The 20,110-nt window shown below is 52.2% G+C and overlaps 2 protein-coding genes across 4 annotated transcripts in view; one reads left to right on the top strand and one right to left on the bottom strand.

The window, feature by feature from the left end:
• POLG (DNA polymerase gamma, catalytic subunit) lies at window positions 1-9,817 on the top strand. Of its 2 annotated transcripts, none has more exons than XM_021407456.1 (23): window positions 1-93; window positions 450-1,057; window positions 1,144-1,324; window positions 1,445-1,612; window positions 2,229-2,375; window positions 2,549-2,628; window positions 2,761-2,943; window positions 3,012-3,151; window positions 3,225-3,348; window positions 3,417-3,641; window positions 3,738-3,855; window positions 3,943-4,011; window positions 4,135-4,254; window positions 4,377-4,537; window positions 4,647-4,700; window positions 4,780-4,897; window positions 4,999-5,134; window positions 5,209-5,455; window positions 5,535-5,657; window positions 5,859-6,030; window positions 6,270-6,478; window positions 7,806-7,966; window positions 9,069-9,817. In XM_021407456.1, the coding sequence occupies exons 2-23, from the start codon at window positions 480-482 to the stop codon at window positions 9,128-9,130; spliced, it is 3,576 nt and encodes a 1,191-aa protein (XP_021263131.1). In that variant the 5' UTR covers window positions 1-93; window positions 450-479; the 3' UTR covers window positions 9,131-9,817. The 2 variants fall into 2 exon arrangements, with proteins under 2 accessions (XP_021263131.1, XP_021263132.1); XM_021407457.1 differs by having other exon boundaries at window positions 39-133.
• FANCI (Fanconi anemia complementation group I) overlaps window positions 9,357-20,110 on the bottom strand; it is a 24,068-nt gene continuing 13,314 nt past the window's right edge. The window contains exons 21-37 of one of the 2 annotated variants that reach the window (XM_021407454.1): window positions 19,941-20,062; window positions 19,372-19,536; window positions 18,572-18,751; window positions 17,128-17,291; window positions 16,656-16,732; window positions 16,080-16,196; window positions 15,232-15,283; window positions 14,528-14,655; window positions 14,324-14,392; window positions 14,122-14,209; window positions 13,635-13,816; window positions 12,991-13,047; window positions 12,850-12,909; window positions 12,032-12,118; window positions 11,230-11,325; window positions 10,188-10,313; window positions 9,357-9,491 (exon numbers count right to left, since the gene is read on the bottom strand). In XM_021407454.1, the coding sequence (XP_021263129.1) occupies window positions 9,426-9,491; window positions 10,188-10,313; window positions 11,230-11,325; window positions 12,032-12,118; window positions 12,850-12,909; window positions 12,991-13,047; window positions 13,635-13,816; window positions 14,122-14,209; window positions 14,324-14,392; window positions 14,528-14,655; window positions 15,232-15,283; window positions 16,080-16,196; window positions 16,656-16,732; window positions 17,128-17,291; window positions 18,572-18,751; window positions 19,372-19,536; window positions 19,941-20,062 (1,836 nt within the window). In that variant the 3' untranslated portion in view covers window positions 9,357-9,425. Of the gene's footprint in view, window positions 9,492-10,187; window positions 10,314-11,229; window positions 11,326-12,031; window positions 12,119-12,849; window positions 12,910-12,990; window positions 13,048-13,634; window positions 13,820-14,121; window positions 14,210-14,323; window positions 14,393-14,527; window positions 14,656-15,231; window positions 15,284-16,079; window positions 16,197-16,655; window positions 16,733-17,127; window positions 17,292-18,571; window positions 18,752-19,371; window positions 19,537-19,940; window positions 20,063-20,110 lie in introns of both variants that reach the window. The other variant, XM_021407453.1, reaches the window with a different exon arrangement.

Raw genomic sequence — 20,110 nt, forward strand, 5'->3', positions numbered from 1 at the left:
GGGGGCGGGGTGTCCGCGCAGCCGGAAGTTTCCCCGGAGTCCCGCGTGGCACCGCCCTGCGGCCCGGGCGCGGGCTGCGCGCTCTGAGGGCAGGTGGGCGCGCGGCTCTGCACGGCTGGGGGAAAAAGGGGAGGTGCGCAGTTGTGGGGACGCGTGCAGAGCTGCGGGGAGCGGTGGGGCGTGCATGTGGGGTGTTGCGTGCCTTGCAGAGGTGTTGCGTGCCTTGCAGGGGTGTTGCGTGCCTTGCAGAGGTATTCCATGCTTTGCAGGGGTGTTGCATGCCCTGAAGAGGTTTGCGCGTCTTTCAGGCGTGTTGCACGCTTCGAGGCTGTGGTGCACCCCACCTGCGCATCCCGGGACGGCGCGCACCTGCAAGGCGTTGCCTTTAGCAGCACCGGCTGAAGCCCCCGCCGCAAACCCCGCCCCTCACCGCCGCTCTCTCCTTGCAGGAGGAACCCCCAGCTCCCAGCAGCAGCACGATGCGCCGCGCGTTCCGCCGAGGCTCGGCGCCGCACCGTGCCGCCTCCCGGCCGTGCTCCGGCTCCTCCGCCCCCCGCCCGCAGCCGCGCGGCGACGAGGCCGAGCCCTCGGAGAGGAGCGAGCACCGCGTGAACCCGCTGCGCATCCAGATGCTGTCCCGTAACCTGCACGAGCAGATCTTCCGCGGGGCGCCCGTGCGGCACTCGGAGGAGGCCGTGCGGCGCAGCGTCGAGCACCTGCAGCGGCACGGGCTGTGGGGCCGGCACGGCTCCGCGCTGCCCGACGTGCGCCTCCGTTTGCCCCGCATGTACGGCGCCGACATCGACGAGCACTTCCGCCGCCTGGCGCAGAAGCAGAGCCTGCCCTACCTGGAGGCGGCCGAGGAGCTGCTGCGCTGCCGCCTGCCCCCCGCGCCCCCCAGCTGGGCCTGTCGGCAGGGCTGGACGCGCTACGGCCCCGACGGGCGGCCGGAGGCGGCGGAGTGCCCGCAGGAGCGGGCGCTGGTGCTGGACGTGGAGGTGTGCGTGACCGCCGGGCAGTGTCCCACCATGGCCGTGGCGGTGTCGCCGCACGCGTGGTGAGCGAGGCGCGGGTTCCCGCCTGCCCCCCCCCCCCCAGCCCCGCGCGCCCTCGGCCGCGCTGAGCGCGTGCCCCGTGCTGCAGGTACTCGTGGTGCAGCCGGCGCCTGCTGGAGCAGCGCTACTCGTGGGGCCCCCGCCTGGCGCTGCACGACCTCGTGCCCCTGGAGGGAGCCGCCAGGCAGCAGGAGGGGAGCGAGAGGGTGGTGGTGGGGCACAACGTGGCCTTCGACCGCGCCTTCATCAGGGAGCAGTACCTCGTCCAGGTGAGGACGACTCGTAAAACGGCCTGGGTCGGAAGGGGCCTTAAAGCCCACCCGGCCCCTCCCCTTGCCACGGGCTGGGTGCCCCCACCAGACCAGGCCGTGTCTGCCGTCTCCCTGCAGGGCTCCCGGCTGCGCTTCCTGGACACCATGAGCATGCACATGGCCATCTCGGGGCTGACGGGCTTCCAGCGCAGCCTGTGGATGGCCGCCAAGCACGGCAAGAGGAAGGGGCTGCAGCAGGTCAGGGAGCACATGAAGAAGACACGCAGCAAAGCTGAGGGGCCGGCGGTGAGTGTGAAGCTGAGCCCCAGCTTCTTGTTGCAGCTTAGGAGTGGCTCTGCTGCATGAATCGCTCCCTGAGGCTTCCAGAGGAAGTGGGGATGAGATGAGATGCAGTAGGATGGAAGGAAAGGGGATGGGATGGAAGGGATTTAAATGGAGTAGGATAGAATGGAATTCAATGGGTCAGAATGAGGTTAAATGGAATGAGAAGAAATAGAGTAGGATAGGATGGAATGGAAAGGAATGGGATGGAGCAGAACAGAACAGAATGGGATGGAATAGAATGGAATGGGGTGGGATGGAAACGGGTAGAATGGAGTAGGATGGGATGCGATGGAATGGAACGGAATGGGACGGAATAGGATGGAATGGAAAGGAGCAGGTTGGAATGGGGTGGAATAGGATGGAATGGAAAGGAGCAGGTTGGAATGGGGTGGAATAGGATGGAATGGGATTGGATGGGATGGAATGGAATACGATAGAACAGAATGGGATGGAATGGATAGGAGTAGAATCAAATAGGATGCGATGGGGTGGAATAGAATGGCCATCCTCTAATGCTTTACTCCCTGCTCCCTTTGCTGTGGGGCTGGGCTCTGCCTCCATCGTCTGCCTGCTGCAGATCTCTTCGTGGGACTGGGTACACGTCAGCAGCATCAACAACCTGGCAGATGTGCATGCATTGTATGTGGGCGGGGAGCCGCTGCAGAAGGAGGCGCGGGAGCTGTTTGTCAAGGGGACCATGGCCGATGTCAGGAATAACTTCCAGGTTTGAGCAGTGATGCTTGGGATGGCGGTGGGGCAGGAACAGCTTTTGTTGTTTTTGTTTTTTCCCTTTGGTGCGTGGCTGGTACTCGTTGCAAAGGATTTGTGCGTATGGGAGGAGCTGTGCTGGGCACCGCGGCTTCTCCCAGTCCTGGTGACATCACGCCGTGTCCCCAGGAGCTGATGTCGTACTGTGCCAGTGATGTCCGGGCCACCCATGAGGTGTTCCAGGAGCAGCTGCCACTCTTCATGGAGAGGTGAGAGAGGCTGGAGGGGGCTGGGTGAAGTCATGGGTGCAAGGCACACTTGTGTCAGGTGTAGGCTGATGCTCAGTGGGCAGCTCCCCTTCAGGAGGTACCCAACTCCCAACCCCTGGCGTTGGGCTGTAGGTGCCCCCACCCCGTGACGTTTGCTGGGATGCTGGAGATGGGGGTGTCCTACCTGCCGGTCAACAGCAACTGGAGGAGGTACCTGGACGACGCTCAGGGCACCTATGAGGAGCTGCAGAAGGAGATGAAAAAGTCCTTGATGAACCTGGCCAACGATGCCTGCCAGCTGCTGCACGAGGACAGGTATGGGGGGGAGGCACGGGACCAGGCTGAGCGCTGGGTGCAGGGGGAAAGCCGTGGTGTGCCTGCAGATACAAGGAGGACCCCTGGCTCTGGGATCTGGAGTGGGACACGCAGGAATTTAAGCAGAAGAAACCCCTGAAGAAGAAGAAGGATCAGAAAGCAAACAGCGAAGCCTCCGAGACGGGCTCCACACAGGAGTGGCAGGAAGGTGAGCGCGGGGCAACGCTGCAGTGTCTGCGGGGTGACGGGCAGGAGGGATGCTCAGCCCCCTGTGCTGTCAGACCCCGGTCCCCCTGGTGAGGATGAGGAGCTGAGAGCCCCCGAGAGCCGCGCCTGCCTGGAGCACCTGAAGGAGACGGTCACACTGCAGCCCAAGAGGCTGCAGCACCTCCCGGGCCACCCGGGGTGAGTTGGGGACCGTGGGGCACCCGGTGCCTGCTCCCTGCTCCCTGACCCGTGGCCGCGCCCCACAGCTGGTACCGCAAGCTGTGCCCGCGCCTGGAGGAGGAGGGCTGGGTGCCGGGGCCCAGCCTCATCAGCCTGCAGATGCGGGTGACCCCGAAGCTGATGCGCCTGGCCTGGGACGGCTTCCCCCTGCACTACTCGGAGAAGCATGGCTGGGGATACCTGGTGCCGGGGCGGCAGGACAACCTGCCCACAGCCCCCGCGGAGCTGGAGGGGCCCGTCTGCCCACACAGGTGAGGGAGTGCAGGGCACAGTGCAGCCACGGCTGGGACACGGAGCTCTGTAAGGGGCTCGGCTGCAGCATTTGGTCCTGCTCTGTGCCCTGGCAGGGCGATCGAGCGGCTGTATCGGCAGCACTGCCTGCAGAGGGGCCAGGAGCAGCCCCCAGCGGAGGTCGGCGTGGAGGATGAGCTGATGGTGCTGGAGGGCAGCAGCATGTGGCAGAAGGTGCGTGGCTGCGAGGTGTGGGATGAGGAAATACCCTGTAGTCAAGGCTGGAGTTGGTTGTTTGAGCTGCCTCGCTCTGTGCTGCAGGTGGAGGAGCTGAGCCAGCTGGAGCTGGACATGGAGCGGCCAAGCAGGGCAGAGCAGAGCCAGATGCAGGTAGGCAGAGTTCCCTGCAGAATGCGGTGGTGAATCTGATCCTGTTTCCGTGATCCCCCTGTGCTGGGGGTTCTCAGCAGAGCAGGGGTCACCGTGCCTGGCATCACATGCTGCTGCTTGCAGGACAAGGACGGACTGGCAGAGCTGATGGAGGAGAGCAGCCAGCCCTCGTTCCACCACGGCAATGGCCCCTACAATGACGTCAACGTCCCCGGGTGCTGGTTCTTCAAGCTGCCCCACAAGGCAAGTCAGGGCCATCCCTGCTCCCTCATCCCACAGGATGGTGGCAGAGTTGTCCCCAGCTGGGGACGGTGGGTGCGTGGGGCTGTGTTGTGTTGAGCCCTGGCACCTCCTTGCTACTGAAGGACGGCAACGAGAACAACGTGGGGAGCCCCTTTGCCAAGGACTTCCTGCCCCGCATGGAGGATGGCACTCTGCGGGCCGCCGTGGGCCGCACCCATGGGACCAGAGCCCTGGAGATCAACAAGATGGTGTCCTTCTGGAGGAACGCTCACAAGCGGGTCAGGTCAGCGGCCCGGTGCCTTGAGTCCCTGCAGCTGGGGCTGCGTTGTGCCTTGGGGGCTGTGCAGACAGCGTGTTCTGTTGTTCTGTATCCCTAACACCACGCCCTTCAGTTCCCAGGTGGTTGTGTGGCTGAAGAAGGGGGAGCTGCCCCGCGTGGTGACCAGGTACGGAGTGGGACGGCCGGGCTGGGGGTGCCCACGAGGCCTACGCTGGGCCTGCGCTCACCCCGCACCCTTGCAACAGGCACCCGGCCTACAGCGAGGAGGAGGACTACGGGGCCATCCTGCCGCAGGTGGTGACCGCGGGCACCATCACCCGTCGAGCCGTGGAGCCCACGTGGCTGACAGCCAGCAATGCCCGGGTAGGGCCGCGCGCAGGCCTTAGGGGTCAGGCAGCGGGGCTTGGGCTGCGGGGTGTGGTGTAGCACGTGCGGTGTGCTGAGCCAGGTGCCGTGTCCTGCAGGCTGACCGTGTGGGCAGCGAGCTGAAGGCCATGGTCCAGGTGCCGCCTGGCTACTCTCTGGTGGGTGCAGACGTGGACTCCCAGGAGCTGTGGATAGCGGCGGTCCTGGGCGAGGCTCACTTTGCCGGCATGCACGGTGAGCGGGGCTGCATCCCAGGGCACCACAGCCCCATCCCCACGCAGTGTTTGACCCCTTCCTCCCCACTGCAGGGTGCACGGCCTTCGGGTGGATGACCCTGCAGGGGAAGAAGAGCGACGGGACCGACCTGCATAGCAAGACGGCCGCCACAGTGGGCATCAGCCGGGAGCACGCCAAAGTCTTCAACTACGGGCGCATCTACGGGGCCGGGCAGCCCTTTGCCGAGCGGCTGCTGATGCAGTTCAACCACCGGCTGACACAGCAGCAGGCCCGCGAGAAGGCACAGCAGATGTACGCCATCACCAAGGGCATCCGGAGGTGGGTGCTGGCTGGGGGGTGAGTCCCTGGCTGCCTCCTGGGTGTGTGGTACCCTGAGCCGGGTGTTGTTCTCCCTTAGGTTTCATCTCAGCGAGGAGGGTGAGTGGCTGGTGAAGGAGCTGGAGCTGGCTGTGGACAGGGCGCAAGATGGTACGGTGTCGGCCCAGGATGTGCAGAAGATCCAGAGAGAGGCCATGAGAAAGTGAGATGTTCTGACCCCAGTGGGTGCTTGTGGCACAGCTTCCCCTGCAGCCCCGCTCCCAGATGCACCCCAGTTTGGTCTGGGGGCTCTTCAAGTCTCTCCCAGCAGAACACTACAGGGATCATCTGACTGCCCCAGCCTCAAAGAGAGTATTTAGGACTTGTACCATGCTTCCAGCAAACCTTTTCTCTGCTCCCGTAGGTCCCGAAGGAAGAAGAAGTGGGATGTGGTGGCTCACCGAATGTGGGCTGGAGGCACCGAGTCCGAAATGTTCAACAAGCTGGAGAGCATCGCCCTGTCCGCCTCGCCGCAGACCCCGGTGCTGGGCTGTCATATCAGCAGGGCTCTGGAGCCTGCAGTGGCCAAAGGGGAGGTGAGGATGTGGCTCTATGGCTCCCTGCTCTGCTTGTCTGAAATGGCAACCCCAAATCCAGCCCTTCTCGGGTGCGGGGAACCACGCAGGCACATGGAGCTGCAGAAGAAATCCATGGGTGTTGGGTCCTGTGCCCCTTTTCTTTGTGTACCACCCAGGAAACCCAACAACCCTGCTTCACCCAACCCCTGCCTTCTAACAGGAATACTCTGTGCATTTCTCCGTGTTTCCTTCCCCAGTTTCTAACCAGCAGAGTGAACTGGGTGGTGCAGAGCTCGGCTGTTGACTACCTGCACCTCATGCTGGTCTGCATGAAGTGGCTCTTTGAGGAGTATGACATAAACGGGCGCTTCTGCATCAGCATCCACGACGAGGTGCGCTACCTGGTGCAGGAACAGGACCGCTACCGAGCAGCGCTGGCCCTGCAGATCACCAACCTGCTCACACGGTGAGATGTGGGCATCTGGGGCTAGGCATCTCCTGGGTGAGGCAGCATGACAGTGAAGGGATGGCTTTGCCCGCAGTTGGCTGACACAGAGCAGATTTTCTCTGCTCAGGGGAGGCTTGGCAGCTCTAGAGCGCAGTTCCTTTATTTGTGGCTCTGATGGCTGCGCCTGGAGCTAGCTTTGGCTTCCAAGGGTAATGTATTGGCAAGAGAGGCACAATCGCCAGCTCCATCCTCGCTGTGTAGGGGCTGTGAGTGCATCTCCTGTGTGCACGGCCATCACGTGGCAGCAGCCCTTGGTTTAAGCGAGCTGTTGGGAGTCTGAGGCTGGCTGCCCCTCTTCTCTCCCTGCTTTTGGGGCCAGCAGCGAGGGGCACAGCTCTGCTGCCCCTTTAGCAGCAGCCCCGCTGCCTTCCTGGCCCGTGCCTGCTGGGTTGAGCTCAGCCTCGAGCCCTCCTGCCCTCACACCCCCAGGACTCCTTTTGCTCTGGCTCCAGCTCAGGCAGCTTTGTGAAATCCCCTTCCCAGAGCTTTATGGTATTTGGTTTATACAGGAGTTGGCCAAAGCAGAGCTATTTTCTCGCGGGCTGAGGTAAGGATACAGCAAACAGCCTTTCTGTGCCCAGGCAGCGTGCGCAGCAGGAGGAGACGCCCTGATGTTTGTGCCTTTATACCAGCTATTGCAGGCACAGGGCTTCCTGCTGGGAAAATCCAACATCTGCTCTGCGTGGGCGGATTAGCCAGAAGTGAAGGGCTGGGTTGGTCCTTTCTTCCTAGGAGGCTGAACGTACTGTTACTCTGTTCCTCCCACATCCACTTTGGCAATCCTTGACCCTCCTGCTCCCCAGTAGTTACAAAGCACTTTGTCTTCCAGCCGCTGATTGACATGGGTGCAAAGTAATCTGCAACAGCGGCTGCCCAATGTTTTGTGAAGCTGCCTTTGTTCCAGCCCAACCTGCGGCTGATCAAAGCCCCTGCGTGCAGGAGCGGGAGGACTGGCTGAGCGTGAGAGAAGTTAGCGGGTTCGCTGTAACTTTTAAGCAGTAGCTGGTTTCTTCCTTTCAAAAAAAGGGCATGCGGTTCTTTCCCTGGCAGAGAACGACTGTTGCTTGCGGTGAAAGAAAGGTCTTGGCAAGGAGCTTTCACTCTGAGGCCCTCCCTCTGGGTTTGTTCAAATGGGGTGCTGCCTTTGGGCTTCTGCTCCTTGGGATGTGATGTGACTTATTTCTTGTCCCCTGCAGGCGTGTCACGTCTCGTGTGATGCAGGTCAGGCGGGGCAGAGCTGAGGGTGGTGTGTAGCACTGCCCTGCTTGGTCTCTTGTGCTTCCAGGTGCATGTTTGCCTACAAGCTGGGCCTCCAGGATCTGCCGCAGTCGGTGGCTTTCTTCAGTGCTGTGGACATTGACCAGTGCTTGAGGAAGGAGGTGACCATGAACTGTGTGACTCCGTCAAATCCAACCGGGATGGAGAAGAAATACGGCATTCCTCGAGGTGAGCGGTGGCTGTTTGAGCTACGTCTCCTGTAACAGCTGGAGCTCCTCTGCTGCTGGAGGTGGAGCTGTTCCCCAAAGGCTCATCCATCCATCGGGGGCACCTCACAAACCCCACAGCCTGCCCTGCCTCAGGAGCCCCACAGCGCTGCAGGGCACCCGGCACCCTGGTGCCAGCTTCTGTTCTCCTTTCTCGGGGCCTGAACGGTTTGCGCTGCTGTTGCCAAGTATTTCTGCTAAAGAAGTCAGGGCCTGGCTCTGTCATCCCACACAGGAGTTGGCTTTGTGCCCCTCAGACGAGATGAGCCTTCCTGTAGTGTTTTAAATGCAGCCTAAGATTGAATTGTTTGTTTTCTCTGAAATGAGGTGCCTCTCTAGGCTTGTATGTTTTGCCCTCCAGGCCCAACCATTCCCTGCCTTCAGTGCTTTCTCTCCTCCCCCCCCAGCTCAGCACAGCTGTGTTCAGAGAGCTGCCCACGCTGCACGTTTCAGCCTTAGCATTGCTGTGTTCTTCCCCATCAATCCCAAGGCTTACACTTGTTCCTGTCTGCACTCAGCGTAACCTCCTAACTGCTGCAAACGAACATTTAATTGTTGGCTGGGAGCTGCTTTAAATAGCTCCTTGTCAATACACAGCAATGTTTTGGCAGCTAAGAACCTCACTGAACAAAGTCAGACGCTTCAGCCTGAGGCAACCTTTATTAAGAGTTTTACAGGCAAAGCGTGCCTGTGGAAAAAATACCTGTTGGGTCAATAACACAGCAAATTAAACAAGTGCAAGGCATGGGGGTCAGCAGAAGCATAACGCAGCCCATGCTGCTGGCTCTCCAGAGGAAGCTGTCACCTGGCTCCTCGGGAGCTATGCACAGCAGCAAGCTTCAAGGGAGAACAGTCCTTGTTTCCAGCTTCCTACTGGTGCTGTTTTGTGTGCTCACAGCACTGTCCAAAACAGAAGTTTGAATAAATTTAAGGCTTCTTGCCCCATACTTGCTACAGGTTCTGTACCAAGAACAAATAGTGGCTGTTACTCTCTTACTCTGATGCTGTACAGACTCTAAGTATACTGCAGAACACAAGGAACTAATTGTCCCCTTGTCTTCCAGGAGAAGCACTGGATATATATCAGATAATCGAAATAACCAAAGGTTCCCTGGAGAAAAAGTGATAACAGGAGAGTGCCAGAATGTGCAAGTTGTCCAGAGAGCGTGCCAGAACCTGGCTGTCCTCTCAGAAGCACATACAGGGCAGGGACTGATCCTGGCTGCGCCAGGCTCTAAAACCTGAGACACCTGACGGAGTCACTGCTTGCACACCCATGGGGATGAAGAAAGAAGACTTGAATATTTGGCAGGAGAAACAATCAATTTTCTCTGTACGTGCAGTTCTCCAAGCCCAAGGTGAAGCTACCCCAGCACGGGCACGGTAGGGGAAGGAGGTGGCAGCAGTTGCAACCACACGTTTTATTTTTTTCGCCTTCTTTTCTTTTGGGGTTCCTGGTTTTCATCTGGCTGCTCTGCTGTGCTGGACTGGAGAGGAATAGAGAGTTAAGAGTACCGAGTGTGAATGTCTGTGTGTGAGGAGTCCAGTGAACACTTACTGCAAGAAACTAAATGCACAGAACAGGATTTAGCACACTCTTCTCCCAAGCAAAAGTGACCTGAAATCTGGGACTCCCCTCACCCCCTGAAACTTTCCCCAAGGACCCCTTAACTCATGCTGCAACTCAGAGCCCAGGTTATGAATGGCACAAGACAGGGACTTCTCGTGCAGTGCTGGATTCCAGCTTGTTGATGACACTCAGGGAAACATGGACAGAAGCACCAATAAAAACTTGGACAATCAGCAAAGAAAAGCAGTGTGTTTTTTATCCAGCACCGATTGCGCTGCCTTCTGCTAAAGGACGCCAGCCAGGTGGTCTTTAGAGGTAATGGTGACAGACCTCTGCTTGCTGACACAAACACCAAGGCCTTAAGAAGAGCCTCAGTTCTCTAAGAGAGATAGAGGCAGCTGGTACATGGACACACAGATCACTCAAGGTGAAGGGCTGGACTGTAGGGGACTTCAGTCCTGTTCACTCACTCTGATCAGCTTAGTATTAAAGTGAGGACTAACCTAGGTGAGACAAACTCTCCTAAAGTTACTTATACCTAAATAGCTGACACCCACACCTGGCAGCAGGAGAGGGGAAACCCATCAGTAACAGCAGATAAATGAGATCTCACCTGGTTGTTGTCTGGTTCGTTTTCAGCATCCTCTGTGTTCTGCTCCTGCAGCACACTGTCTAGCAGGGATGCGTTGATGCGGAAGTCCCGGGAGGTGCTGAGCTTCATGTACTGCATCAAGTTCACCTGCAGCAACCAAAGTGAAACCAGGGGGAGGGGGAGGACATCATGGCATAAGAGAAGAGCTTGGAGAAGAAAATTCATTGCAGCCTTCCAGTACTTGAAGGGAGCTTACAAGTAGGGGGAGGAATGACTTTTTACATGGCCTGATAGTGATAGGACAAGGGGAAATGGCTCTAAACTAAAAGAGGGGAGACTGAGGTTAGATGTTAGGAAGAAATTTTTTACTCAGAGAGTGGTGAGGCACTGGAACAAGTTGCCCAGAGAGGTTGTGGAGGCCCCATCCTTGGAGAGATTCAAAGCCAGGTTGGATGGGGCCCTGGGCAGCCTGAGCTGATGGGGGGGCAACCCTCATCATGGCAGGGGGCTGGAACTAGATTATCTTTAAAGTCCCCTCCAACCTAAGCCATTAATTTCCTATCCTGCCTAGTCCTCTGCACAGCAGTAGGACAAAGTCCATCAAGATAATGATGTAAGACTGAAGCAAAAAGTAGGTGGGAAAGTGTCTGCCCCTATGAAATCCTGTGGCCCATTTATGTTCTTTACAAGAGCCAAGTGCTTGCCAGTTAGATTCTGACTCATGAAGTACCTCATCTTGGTACATCTACGAATGTACATCTCTCTCCCATTTATGAACTGTGTTGGGGGGAGTGGGGTGAGGAAAGCTGGAATTAGAGGCTTAAATTTACGTTCACCCAGTACTGCCAGTGACACCTGCTGTCACCCTGGTATCAGCAGTTTGGTAGTGGTGGCTGAGGATCTCGAGCAAAGGCTGAAAGAGGGGTAAGGCCCTTACATTTTCCTAATCTGAGCATCAGTCTGATCTTGTATTTTCCAGGTGGAATGGCAGTAGCTCTCCATCGTGCCCTGGTAATACTGTTCCACTGAGTTCAGATCACAAAAGACCTCTGCTTTACATTACCTTTGATTTCTTGGAGAGATGGATAAGGAACTTCTCATATTGCTCTATAGCAAAAATCAGGTTTGGGATTGGCTTGGTCTCCCGAAGCACCTTGGCCTGAAATGTGGAAAAGAAGGCAATAGCCAGATTTGAAGTGAACAGCCTTAAGATTCCCTTGTACAGTCATGAGCAACGAACATCCCAGCTATGGCATAATGCAGCACCTGCATTTCTATCAGCAGCTTAGATTCCCCCAAAATCCAATGATGGTGTAGCATGACACAGAGATCACAATCATTCCCTATTTTATAAATGTATCTTCAGTAGCCTGCTCCACCAAGCCCTGCCAGCCTAGTTTGTTACTGGGTTTAAATTGCCTGCCAGAATGGTTCTGCAGTGAGGCTCTTCCAAGTATTGCAGTTTTACAGTCCTCCAGTCCACAGCTCTGATACGCCTGGCAGCCAGAGAAAAACTTGTTCTGCCAGCTCTGTAAAGGCACTACGAGCCTATGTTTTACAGGCAATGAGCTGCCATTTCATAGCTTACTCCAAATATAAAATAATCAGACAATACAAACAAATCAGACTTCACCTTTGTTTCATCCCTGCAAGCTTTTAGCTTGTAAAAAGTTTCTTTATTTGTCCCATTTTTCTGAAGCTTTTCTCTGAAGTTCAGGTTGAATGAATTGGATTTTTACTTAGAGGCCCAAATGCCAGTGTGTCGCTGGTGATGTCTAAGAAGCCACCAGGTAAAACAAGCCTCGAGGTGTGAATCTCAAGTTCAAGTCCAGCCCATGTTCTAATAGACACTAAGTCAATCTCACCATGACTGTCGAGATTGCAGCAGTTTCATCTTCTTTCTTCTTCTTTTTCTTCTCTTCTGCAAAGCTTAAGCTCTCACTATGGATGTTCTGAAGAAGAAAGCCAAAAGGTATGGCATTATAGGGTAAGTAGGAAAGAGGCAGAGTGAGAAGCCAAGTGAAGCCACAAAGTCTTTGCTCTGGCCAGCTAACACAGCATTACTAGCAATGCGACAGAAAGGGAGTGATGGATGGAACTGGGAGTAGTTTTACAAAAAAGAACAAAAAAAAAAAAACAAGGAAAGAAAAAGTAACTTCATGGTTTGTGCATTCACAAATGTTTATGTATGTGTGAGAAGCCCCAGGAACAATAGCTTTGCATACCATTATCTTCCCCAATATACCATGTCTGGTTTACAATTCCTTTAGTCCTCATTTAAGCACTCAGTTCCTGTCTACGCAGCTAAATCCCATCTCAAGTTGCTGTCCTTGGCACCTACATTACATTGTAGTGTGATGGCTGCAGTGTCCTTGACCTTTATTTGACGCTGTGATTAACAGCAACATGAACTTCATCCAAAAAAATCCCACATGAACAGAAGGGGGTGGGATTAAAAAAAATAAGAGAGAAAAAAAAAAAAAAAAAGAATTCTCCAAACATCCTTCCTCCCCTGCTCTAACAGAAATCAACATGCTCGGTCCCAGCGGTACTGAAATATCTTAAGCTACAGTCATGTCAAGAAGATTAGTAATCTTAAAAGGTGCCCGTGCACTGCATCTGATTCACCACTCAGCATCAGATAGACTAAGTGTGATTTTGCCACGGTTAATTTACGTCTTACCTGTACATAAGTAATGAATGAGTAACACTGTGGGGTCAAGTGGGAACCTGAGAGCTTCACCTGCAAAGAAGGAAGAGAGGCTGAGTTTACTCCCAGCTCAAGGCAATGAGCCGTGTCCTACAGCGATTTGCTCGCACTCACCAGCTTTTCTAGCCTCCCTGGGATCGTATTTGAGGTGCTGCGGCAAGCTTGGATATACTGCAAAGAAAGCAGGAGTGAGTCTCTTCTAGATGCACTGTTCCCATCCTGTAACCTGTGTTTCCAGGCAAGGGCTCAAAGCATCTCACCCAATTACCTCTGACCAATTAAGAAAGGAGTGCTGACAAAGCACGAGGAGATCCCCATGTTCAGAGGGGCTAGCTCCTGTGGCCTGATCTCCCACCCCTGCTGCCCCAGGTCCAGTGCTTCAAGCCTTGGGTGGGAATGACTGCAAAGGGCAGGGTTGCTGAGCACTGTGAGAACGCTGCTGGTACTGCTCATTGTGGCACGTGGCTGCACACTGAAGAATCTAAAAGAGGCACTGGAACCACTCAAAGCCAAGCACAGCCAAAGTCAGCTTGAGAAAAGCTTTTCTTTATCTCCTCCGGTATGGCTGTCACTACTGTAGAAAGGTCACGAAAATGAGCACATGAAAGCCAACAGAAAAAAGACTCGTCTTATACAAGAGATCAACAGCCCGGTCCTGAGTGTAGCTGCTGCCAGGGGTCACTGTGAGCTTGCTGTAGCAGATGTGGAAGAAGTTTTTTAGATCCCAGCCATCCCACTGCCAGCAGAGCTTCACTCACATGCTTGATGAGGGAGGTGAGGATTGCATATGTCTTGCTGAGGCTTCTCAGCAGTGAGTCCACACAGCTCCCTGCAGGAAGTGCTGTCTGCACAAGCTCATGAAAAACTGTCAGCAGAGTGCCCAGCTGCAGAATCACACCTTTCTCCAGAGCCTGGGTTTGGTTTGATGCCTGAGTCGAGTCTTCTGGAAGAAAGAGATGAACACCGCACGAATGTACGTCTAATGAGCTCAGTTACACAGGTGGCAGACACAAAAGACCATCTTTTGTCAGGTGCACATAGCACCAGCATGGCACGGGGAAAACAGTCAGCGGAGGAGTTTCATGACAACTCACTGCCTTACACTGTTGACGTGGAACCAGTTCAAGGGAGAGTTTAACCTACCCCCAGATGACACCACCTCAAAATCCCCAGATATCTTTTTGCTCTTTATCTTCGCTTGTCTTTGACAAAGGTGTAACAGTACGAGTAGGCCACTTCTATTACCTGCTGTGTCTGATCCCAGAATGGTAAGCCTCTTGATAAGCCAGTCCACCTCTTCAAGGACCTTATCTGCCTGAGCCAGAACCAGCAGCTAAACCAGAAACAGCAGTAACAAAACAAGTTATTGGAGGAGTTTGGCATAACTGGAATCAATAAGCCACTTGCACAAGAGTAGCTGGTTGTTTCATACGCAGTTTTGACTCACACAGACAGTAGGGGCTGCAGTCTTCACATTCACTATGGCAAAATGGGACCGACTCTCTATTTCTACATCCTGGGGGAGGGAGAGAAAAATTCAGGTGAGCAAAACTTCAGCTGCTGTCACACGCTTTGCTCCAGAGATGAAATGAATTCTGCTGTGACAGCACTAAGTGATGCGAGTTAAGCTGCTGTGGACTCTGCATCATACCTGATCTATGTCTCCCAGGCAAGCATGGATATCTTGTGCAAGTTCACGCAGCAGACTGACAGGACTCTTGTACAGAACATGGAGACTAAAAAGCAAAGTCAGCAAACCCTTACAGCAAGAGAGATCCTCTGTGGAGAAGGGAAAACAAAACAGGGTGTTACCAGATGCAGAATTCCCTTAGCTATTCAGGAACATAGGACACCCAGTGAGGGAAAGCCTCCGATTCGATATGGATTTAACAGTCTGCACTCCCAGAAATGATACATGGTAGATGAAAATTCTAATCAAAGTCCTTTAGTTGCAACAATGGGTGTTGCATGTAATATCACGAGGGGGAATGCAGCACAGTAGAGCCCCCAGCTCATAGCAAAATGGTGACCAGAAGCACTGAGTAATAACAGTATGAACAAGATACATCAAGAGTAATGTTTTTGCAGAGTGTAAGTACAAAATTGAGCAAGAGATCTGCCAAATAACAACAGTAAAAAGCCAAGTAAGTGGCCTCTCTTTTGTTAATATTTATAGAGATGGAGTTTCTTTCCTAATAGCCATGCTAATAAACACAAAGTCATGGCAATCTGCCACTGAATGGGACCTGAATGTATCTGCAGCAAAGGGCTGAAAACAGGACAGATGCAACAGCAGAGCATTCAATATCTGTTGTGACACATCACATCTGAACGTACCCCTCAAAGCTTACATACCTAAGGCATTTTCTTTGCAAATTTTGACTGTCCAAGTCAGGAATTGAAGGAACTGTATAAGGGGAGAAAAGATACGGCTTTGGAACTGAATTCAAAGCATGGAATTATTCAAAAAACAAGAGAAAAACAAACCCAAATCATTCAAGATAATGAATCACACACAGGAAAGAGAGACCAGCAGAGTCCCCTTCTGGCAGAAGGGCATTCAGCCATACCCTGTTACGTTCTGCAAAGGACACACAACCTACAAACAAGTGAAAAGCTGAGATCCAGTACACAGCAATGCTATATGTTCTCTTGGATGGAGTAACAGCTCCATTTAATCTAAGTTAAGTGATGACACCAGACTTCTGGCACACTTTTAGTGCAGTCTCCAGTCTGTAAAATTGGGGCACCTTTAGTCTTTACTTGAGCAAATGCTTCCTGCATGGAATTAACTAGGCACTGAGCCAATCCTTTCTGAAGAGCTGTATTTGGACTGGTCGCAGATCTGCTGGCCTATTTTGGCTTTATTCCCACATGGAAACACCACCACATCCAGGCTCTACTAAGAGTCCCTGCTCAGGAGAACAAGTAGTTCAGACTACAGATGCCCAAAGGTAACATTAGAATATGCAGGAAGGAGGGTGGGAAGGAAACTTGTTCTTCACTGTTCTTGCAGGCATTTGACAAGATAATGCTTGACAACTTATCAAAACTGTAATTTTAACATGGTCTAGTCTGCAAGAAAAGGCAGAACACACACACACACGTCAAAGCTCTCCGATATCAATCCAGTCTGGTAATGTTCTTCCCACACCTATGGTTACTACACATGTTCCCACCACTCTGAGGAGGCTGTGAATTACCTGCTGAGAGGCTGGGTCCAGGAGTTTGGACAAAGTGGAGAGAACTGTGATGAGTAACTGTGTTTCCTTGGAGTTGAAGTCATCTTCAGCACTACTGAGCTGGTTCACCAGAGACCTCTGATCATGTAAAGGAAGGACAAAGTCCATAAGTGTGCGTGCTTGTTGCAGGGCCATTTTAAGAAACAAATAGCTAGAAGCTTCAGCAAATAAAGGAATTGGCAACATTCAAGAATGACAGAGAATATAAAAATAAGAGGACTCCTCTAAAGAGCATGTACTGTTTTTTTGTTATGAGTGCTTACACAGTGGTCCACATTCAATTCAGTCAAGTATGTTTTATCCAGCATTATGGGACCCTACAGCTCTCTGACTACATGTACACTTCAATCCTGCTCTGCACACTGCCCCACATAAGCTTTCCTTAAGGATCAGAAACTTTTCTGAACAGCCAGTGAGTCAGAGCATCAGAGTTGCTACTGCACACTCGATTCTGTGGTCAAGAAATAGAGAACTAACAGCATTTGCTGCCAGAATTACCAGAGCTTTGGAACGTTTGCAGCACACAGTGGTACTTACCTGAAACTGTCGGATCTGGAAGGCAGCTTTCTCTGTGACATTAATATCCGCTTCTTCTGCGTCACCATCAGTAATATCTGGCAGAGACAGAGAGGTGCAGAAAAGAGCTAAATGCCAAGAGCAGAACACAGGATTTATTTCCAAAACTGGGAAGAACTGCAACTGCTCACAGCTAGGGAAAGAATACAGACTGCAAAACCTTAGTGAGCACAAAAACAAGTTGAAGGCAAATCTTGAACAGAAGGGGGCTATAGCTGGGCTGTATCTGACTCCACCTATCCTCTGCTGACAGACTAAGAACAGGTAAACATACCTCTGGAACTAGCTTCTGGAATGGAAACCCATGGCTGCTAAGCCCTCCTTGCTACTGAGGGACAAGGACTGGACCTCTCTAGCTATTTATGGATAAAGAACACACATGGGCTAGAACACAAAGGCTAGAAACCTGAGCAGAATTGTACCACGTGCCTACCCAGGGCCTGTAGAAACTGGGGAATCCTAGCAGCATACAGCTGCTGCATCGTGTTGAAGATCCGCAGCAAACCTTCCAAGCACAGCAGGGAAATGCTTTTGCCCTTCTTCTTCCCTGACTCTTCAACAGCAGTGGGAATTGAAGTGTACCTCCAAAGCAGAACCCTGCGGGATGGGAGGAGTCAAAGTCATGAGGTTTGGTAAAGTTAAATGCACAGTGCAAGAGCTAGAACAGGGCTAATCACAAACTCTACCCTTAGATTCTTGTTTTTAATATAACTAAATGGAAGTTCCTTTTCCTGTAAGAAAGAGGGAAAAGAGATTCACTTTAAAGAACGTGGTTTGATGGGAGCAAAATATCCACTAAATAACTTAATCCTTCCCAGATGCCAAAGGGACCTTCCAGTCCCATTTCAAGTCCATCTTTATGGATTCATTTCTGTCACAGTTTTCTTTCTGTCTCAGAGACTACCCCAACACTGACCACTGGCTTCAAATCCGTCAGCGACAAAAGGAGCTCGTCTCTTGGCAGGTTGAATTTGTGAAATGTCAGGTATTTCTATAGGGGTCTACATAAATGAAATCAGAAAGGTAAAGTCAGGCAAAGCAAAGTGAAAAGCTTTGAAGAATGTAAAATTGGTTGGCTCAAAGGAGACACTTCTATTTGCAGGTAAACACCTTTTTCCTGCTCCCCTGTTTCTTCCCTTTTTTGTTCCCTCTCCTTTTTTCTCATTAGTTCTCTCTTCTGTGTAGGTGGTCTCACTCTATTTCAATGTCCAATCGTGCAAACATGTACCTTGCATGTAGTCCTAGTGACTGCAACAAAAATAGTTTCTTATTTGGGATGAGACACAAAATGGGTACTACTCGTGGCAGCGGTAATTTGTGGGGTTTTTTGTGCTCTCTGCTGTGAGGGATCTGAAGCAGCCATATGCACGCATGACACAAATCCCAAAAGACATTTAGATGCTTAACATTCTCAGATTTCCAAAGAATTAGATGCCTGAATATCTCCAAACACCTTGCAAAGGGCCTAAATACTTTTTTTTTTTCTAAAGCTTGCGTCCCTCTTACATCTGCTTTACACTGACGTGAATTTCAACTTCATAGCATCCCAGAGGCCTCAAGAATTTAGCCTGTAACCATCCTACCTCCTCTGTGACTGTAAGTGATGAGCCAAAAGTCAGAAAGAGGCTGAAAATGAGGGTTTGATGGTGTTTGGTTTTTCCAGGCTGAAGTATCATTATTAGAGCTGTATCATTCACTCTGGCTCTGCTTGATTTCTCAGGAGCAAAGTAAGGCAATTATCACATCCTGTTGATAATAACTGTTTCAAGCAGTTACAGAAGACAGCCTTCTTTCAAAACCCTATTTGAGAATCTAAAACCCCCAAAATGCACTGCTACTTTTTAGGGCTGATATCTTCATGTTGCACAGTGACTCACCGTGTGATTTTGCAGAGGTTCTGAAACATCTTCTCAGGGTTTTGTCCATCCGGGCCGTCGGTTTGTCCTGTCTCCTCCAGCTGCTGCACCTTCTGTAGTGCCACACTGACAGCATAGCGCAAGAACTCTGTGCTGGAGCGCAGAACTGCCAGGCTCTCCTCGTGGCTTTGGGCATTGTCCCTGAAGAATCAAGAGCACTGTCAGGGAATTGAGGATGCGCTGAAAAAGCACAGGGATGGCTTAGCAGCACTTCATCTCTTCGCACCAGAGCTCAAATCACGCGCAACACGCTACACAGAACAACTCTCTCGACATCTACTGCTTGCTTTCAGTTTGCCAATTCAAAATCTAAATATGCATTAACATAAGAAATCACTAGCTGAATCCAGGGTGGAAAAGACCCTTTGAGGACAGAGTTCACCAGCACTTCCAAATACACTGACAGGCATGGTTCAAGTTGATATCTGGCACTGTTTTGCAGAAGACTGGAGCTCAAACACTGGAATTTGCTGACTAAGAATGGCCTATGACTGGAAGAAAAAAAGCTCTCCAAAATGTTACAAGTCATAAGCAAGGTCTGGGAAAGCTGGTTTGTCAGTACCATGGGTTTCACAGCAACAGTTCCTGCCTGGATTGTGATGCTGCTCACACAGTATGTGATGTTACCAGGCATGCATTGTACAGAAATGAAAACATCTGTACTGGGTATACAGTGCAGAAGACCAGCCAGCATGCAGACACCATGAAAGCAGCTCATGAATAGGCCTTAAAGCTACTCCAGCTGTGACAGCTCCTCTCACCTGAACAGAGCCGTGAGCAGCGTAGACACAAAACCCATAGAGAGGAAGCTCCGTGCAATTTTGTTGCCCAAGGTAGATTTGTTCTTTCCGGCCTTCTCCTTCAAGATTTCTGAGAGTTTGTTGTAACATGTAAACAGGCCTAGGACATCTTCAAATTTGTTCTTACTGCAGTGAAGTATTAGAAAGCATTAGTAGAGAAACTCCAGTCTTAGAGTTCCTAATCTGAAGCTTCAGTTGCCAAACCACACACTGACACTTTTTTAGATGACAAAACCATGACATGACACCTCCCATTCCCTGCCTCCCCCATCCATTCCTCCTTGACTTGCCCTTCTACAAAATGCTGTATCACATCTCCCATAACACGTGGCATTCAAAAGAAAGACGCTCCCAAGGTTCTGTTAATGTCTGTGTCACAAGGCATGTACGTTCAGAAAGCATGATTCTAACTTTGTGTTAGGACTGTTATCCTGAGCTTGCAAGGAACCCGTGTCCTGCACTCTGAAGAGCAAGGCACAGCACAGCACTGAAGCACTGCTAGTGCTAGAGGGTAAGATTTGATGTTTTACCTGAAATTCCCTATGTTGAAATTGTACTCAATCAAGACCTCGCAAATTCCCATCACCTGGATGGCATAGATGTTATTCTTTACACCAACACCAGAAGACAGAGAAAAATCTGCTGATTTATCCTAAGAGGCAAAGGAAACGAGTGAAAAAAATCTTTTCAAAGCCTGATG

This window comes from Numida meleagris, chromosome 9, assembly GCF_002078875.1.
Source record: "Numida meleagris isolate 19003 breed g44 Domestic line chromosome 9, NumMel1.0, whole genome shotgun sequence".
In the NCBI taxonomy this organism is placed as follows: domain Eukaryota; kingdom Metazoa; phylum Chordata; class Aves; order Galliformes; family Numididae; genus Numida; species Numida meleagris.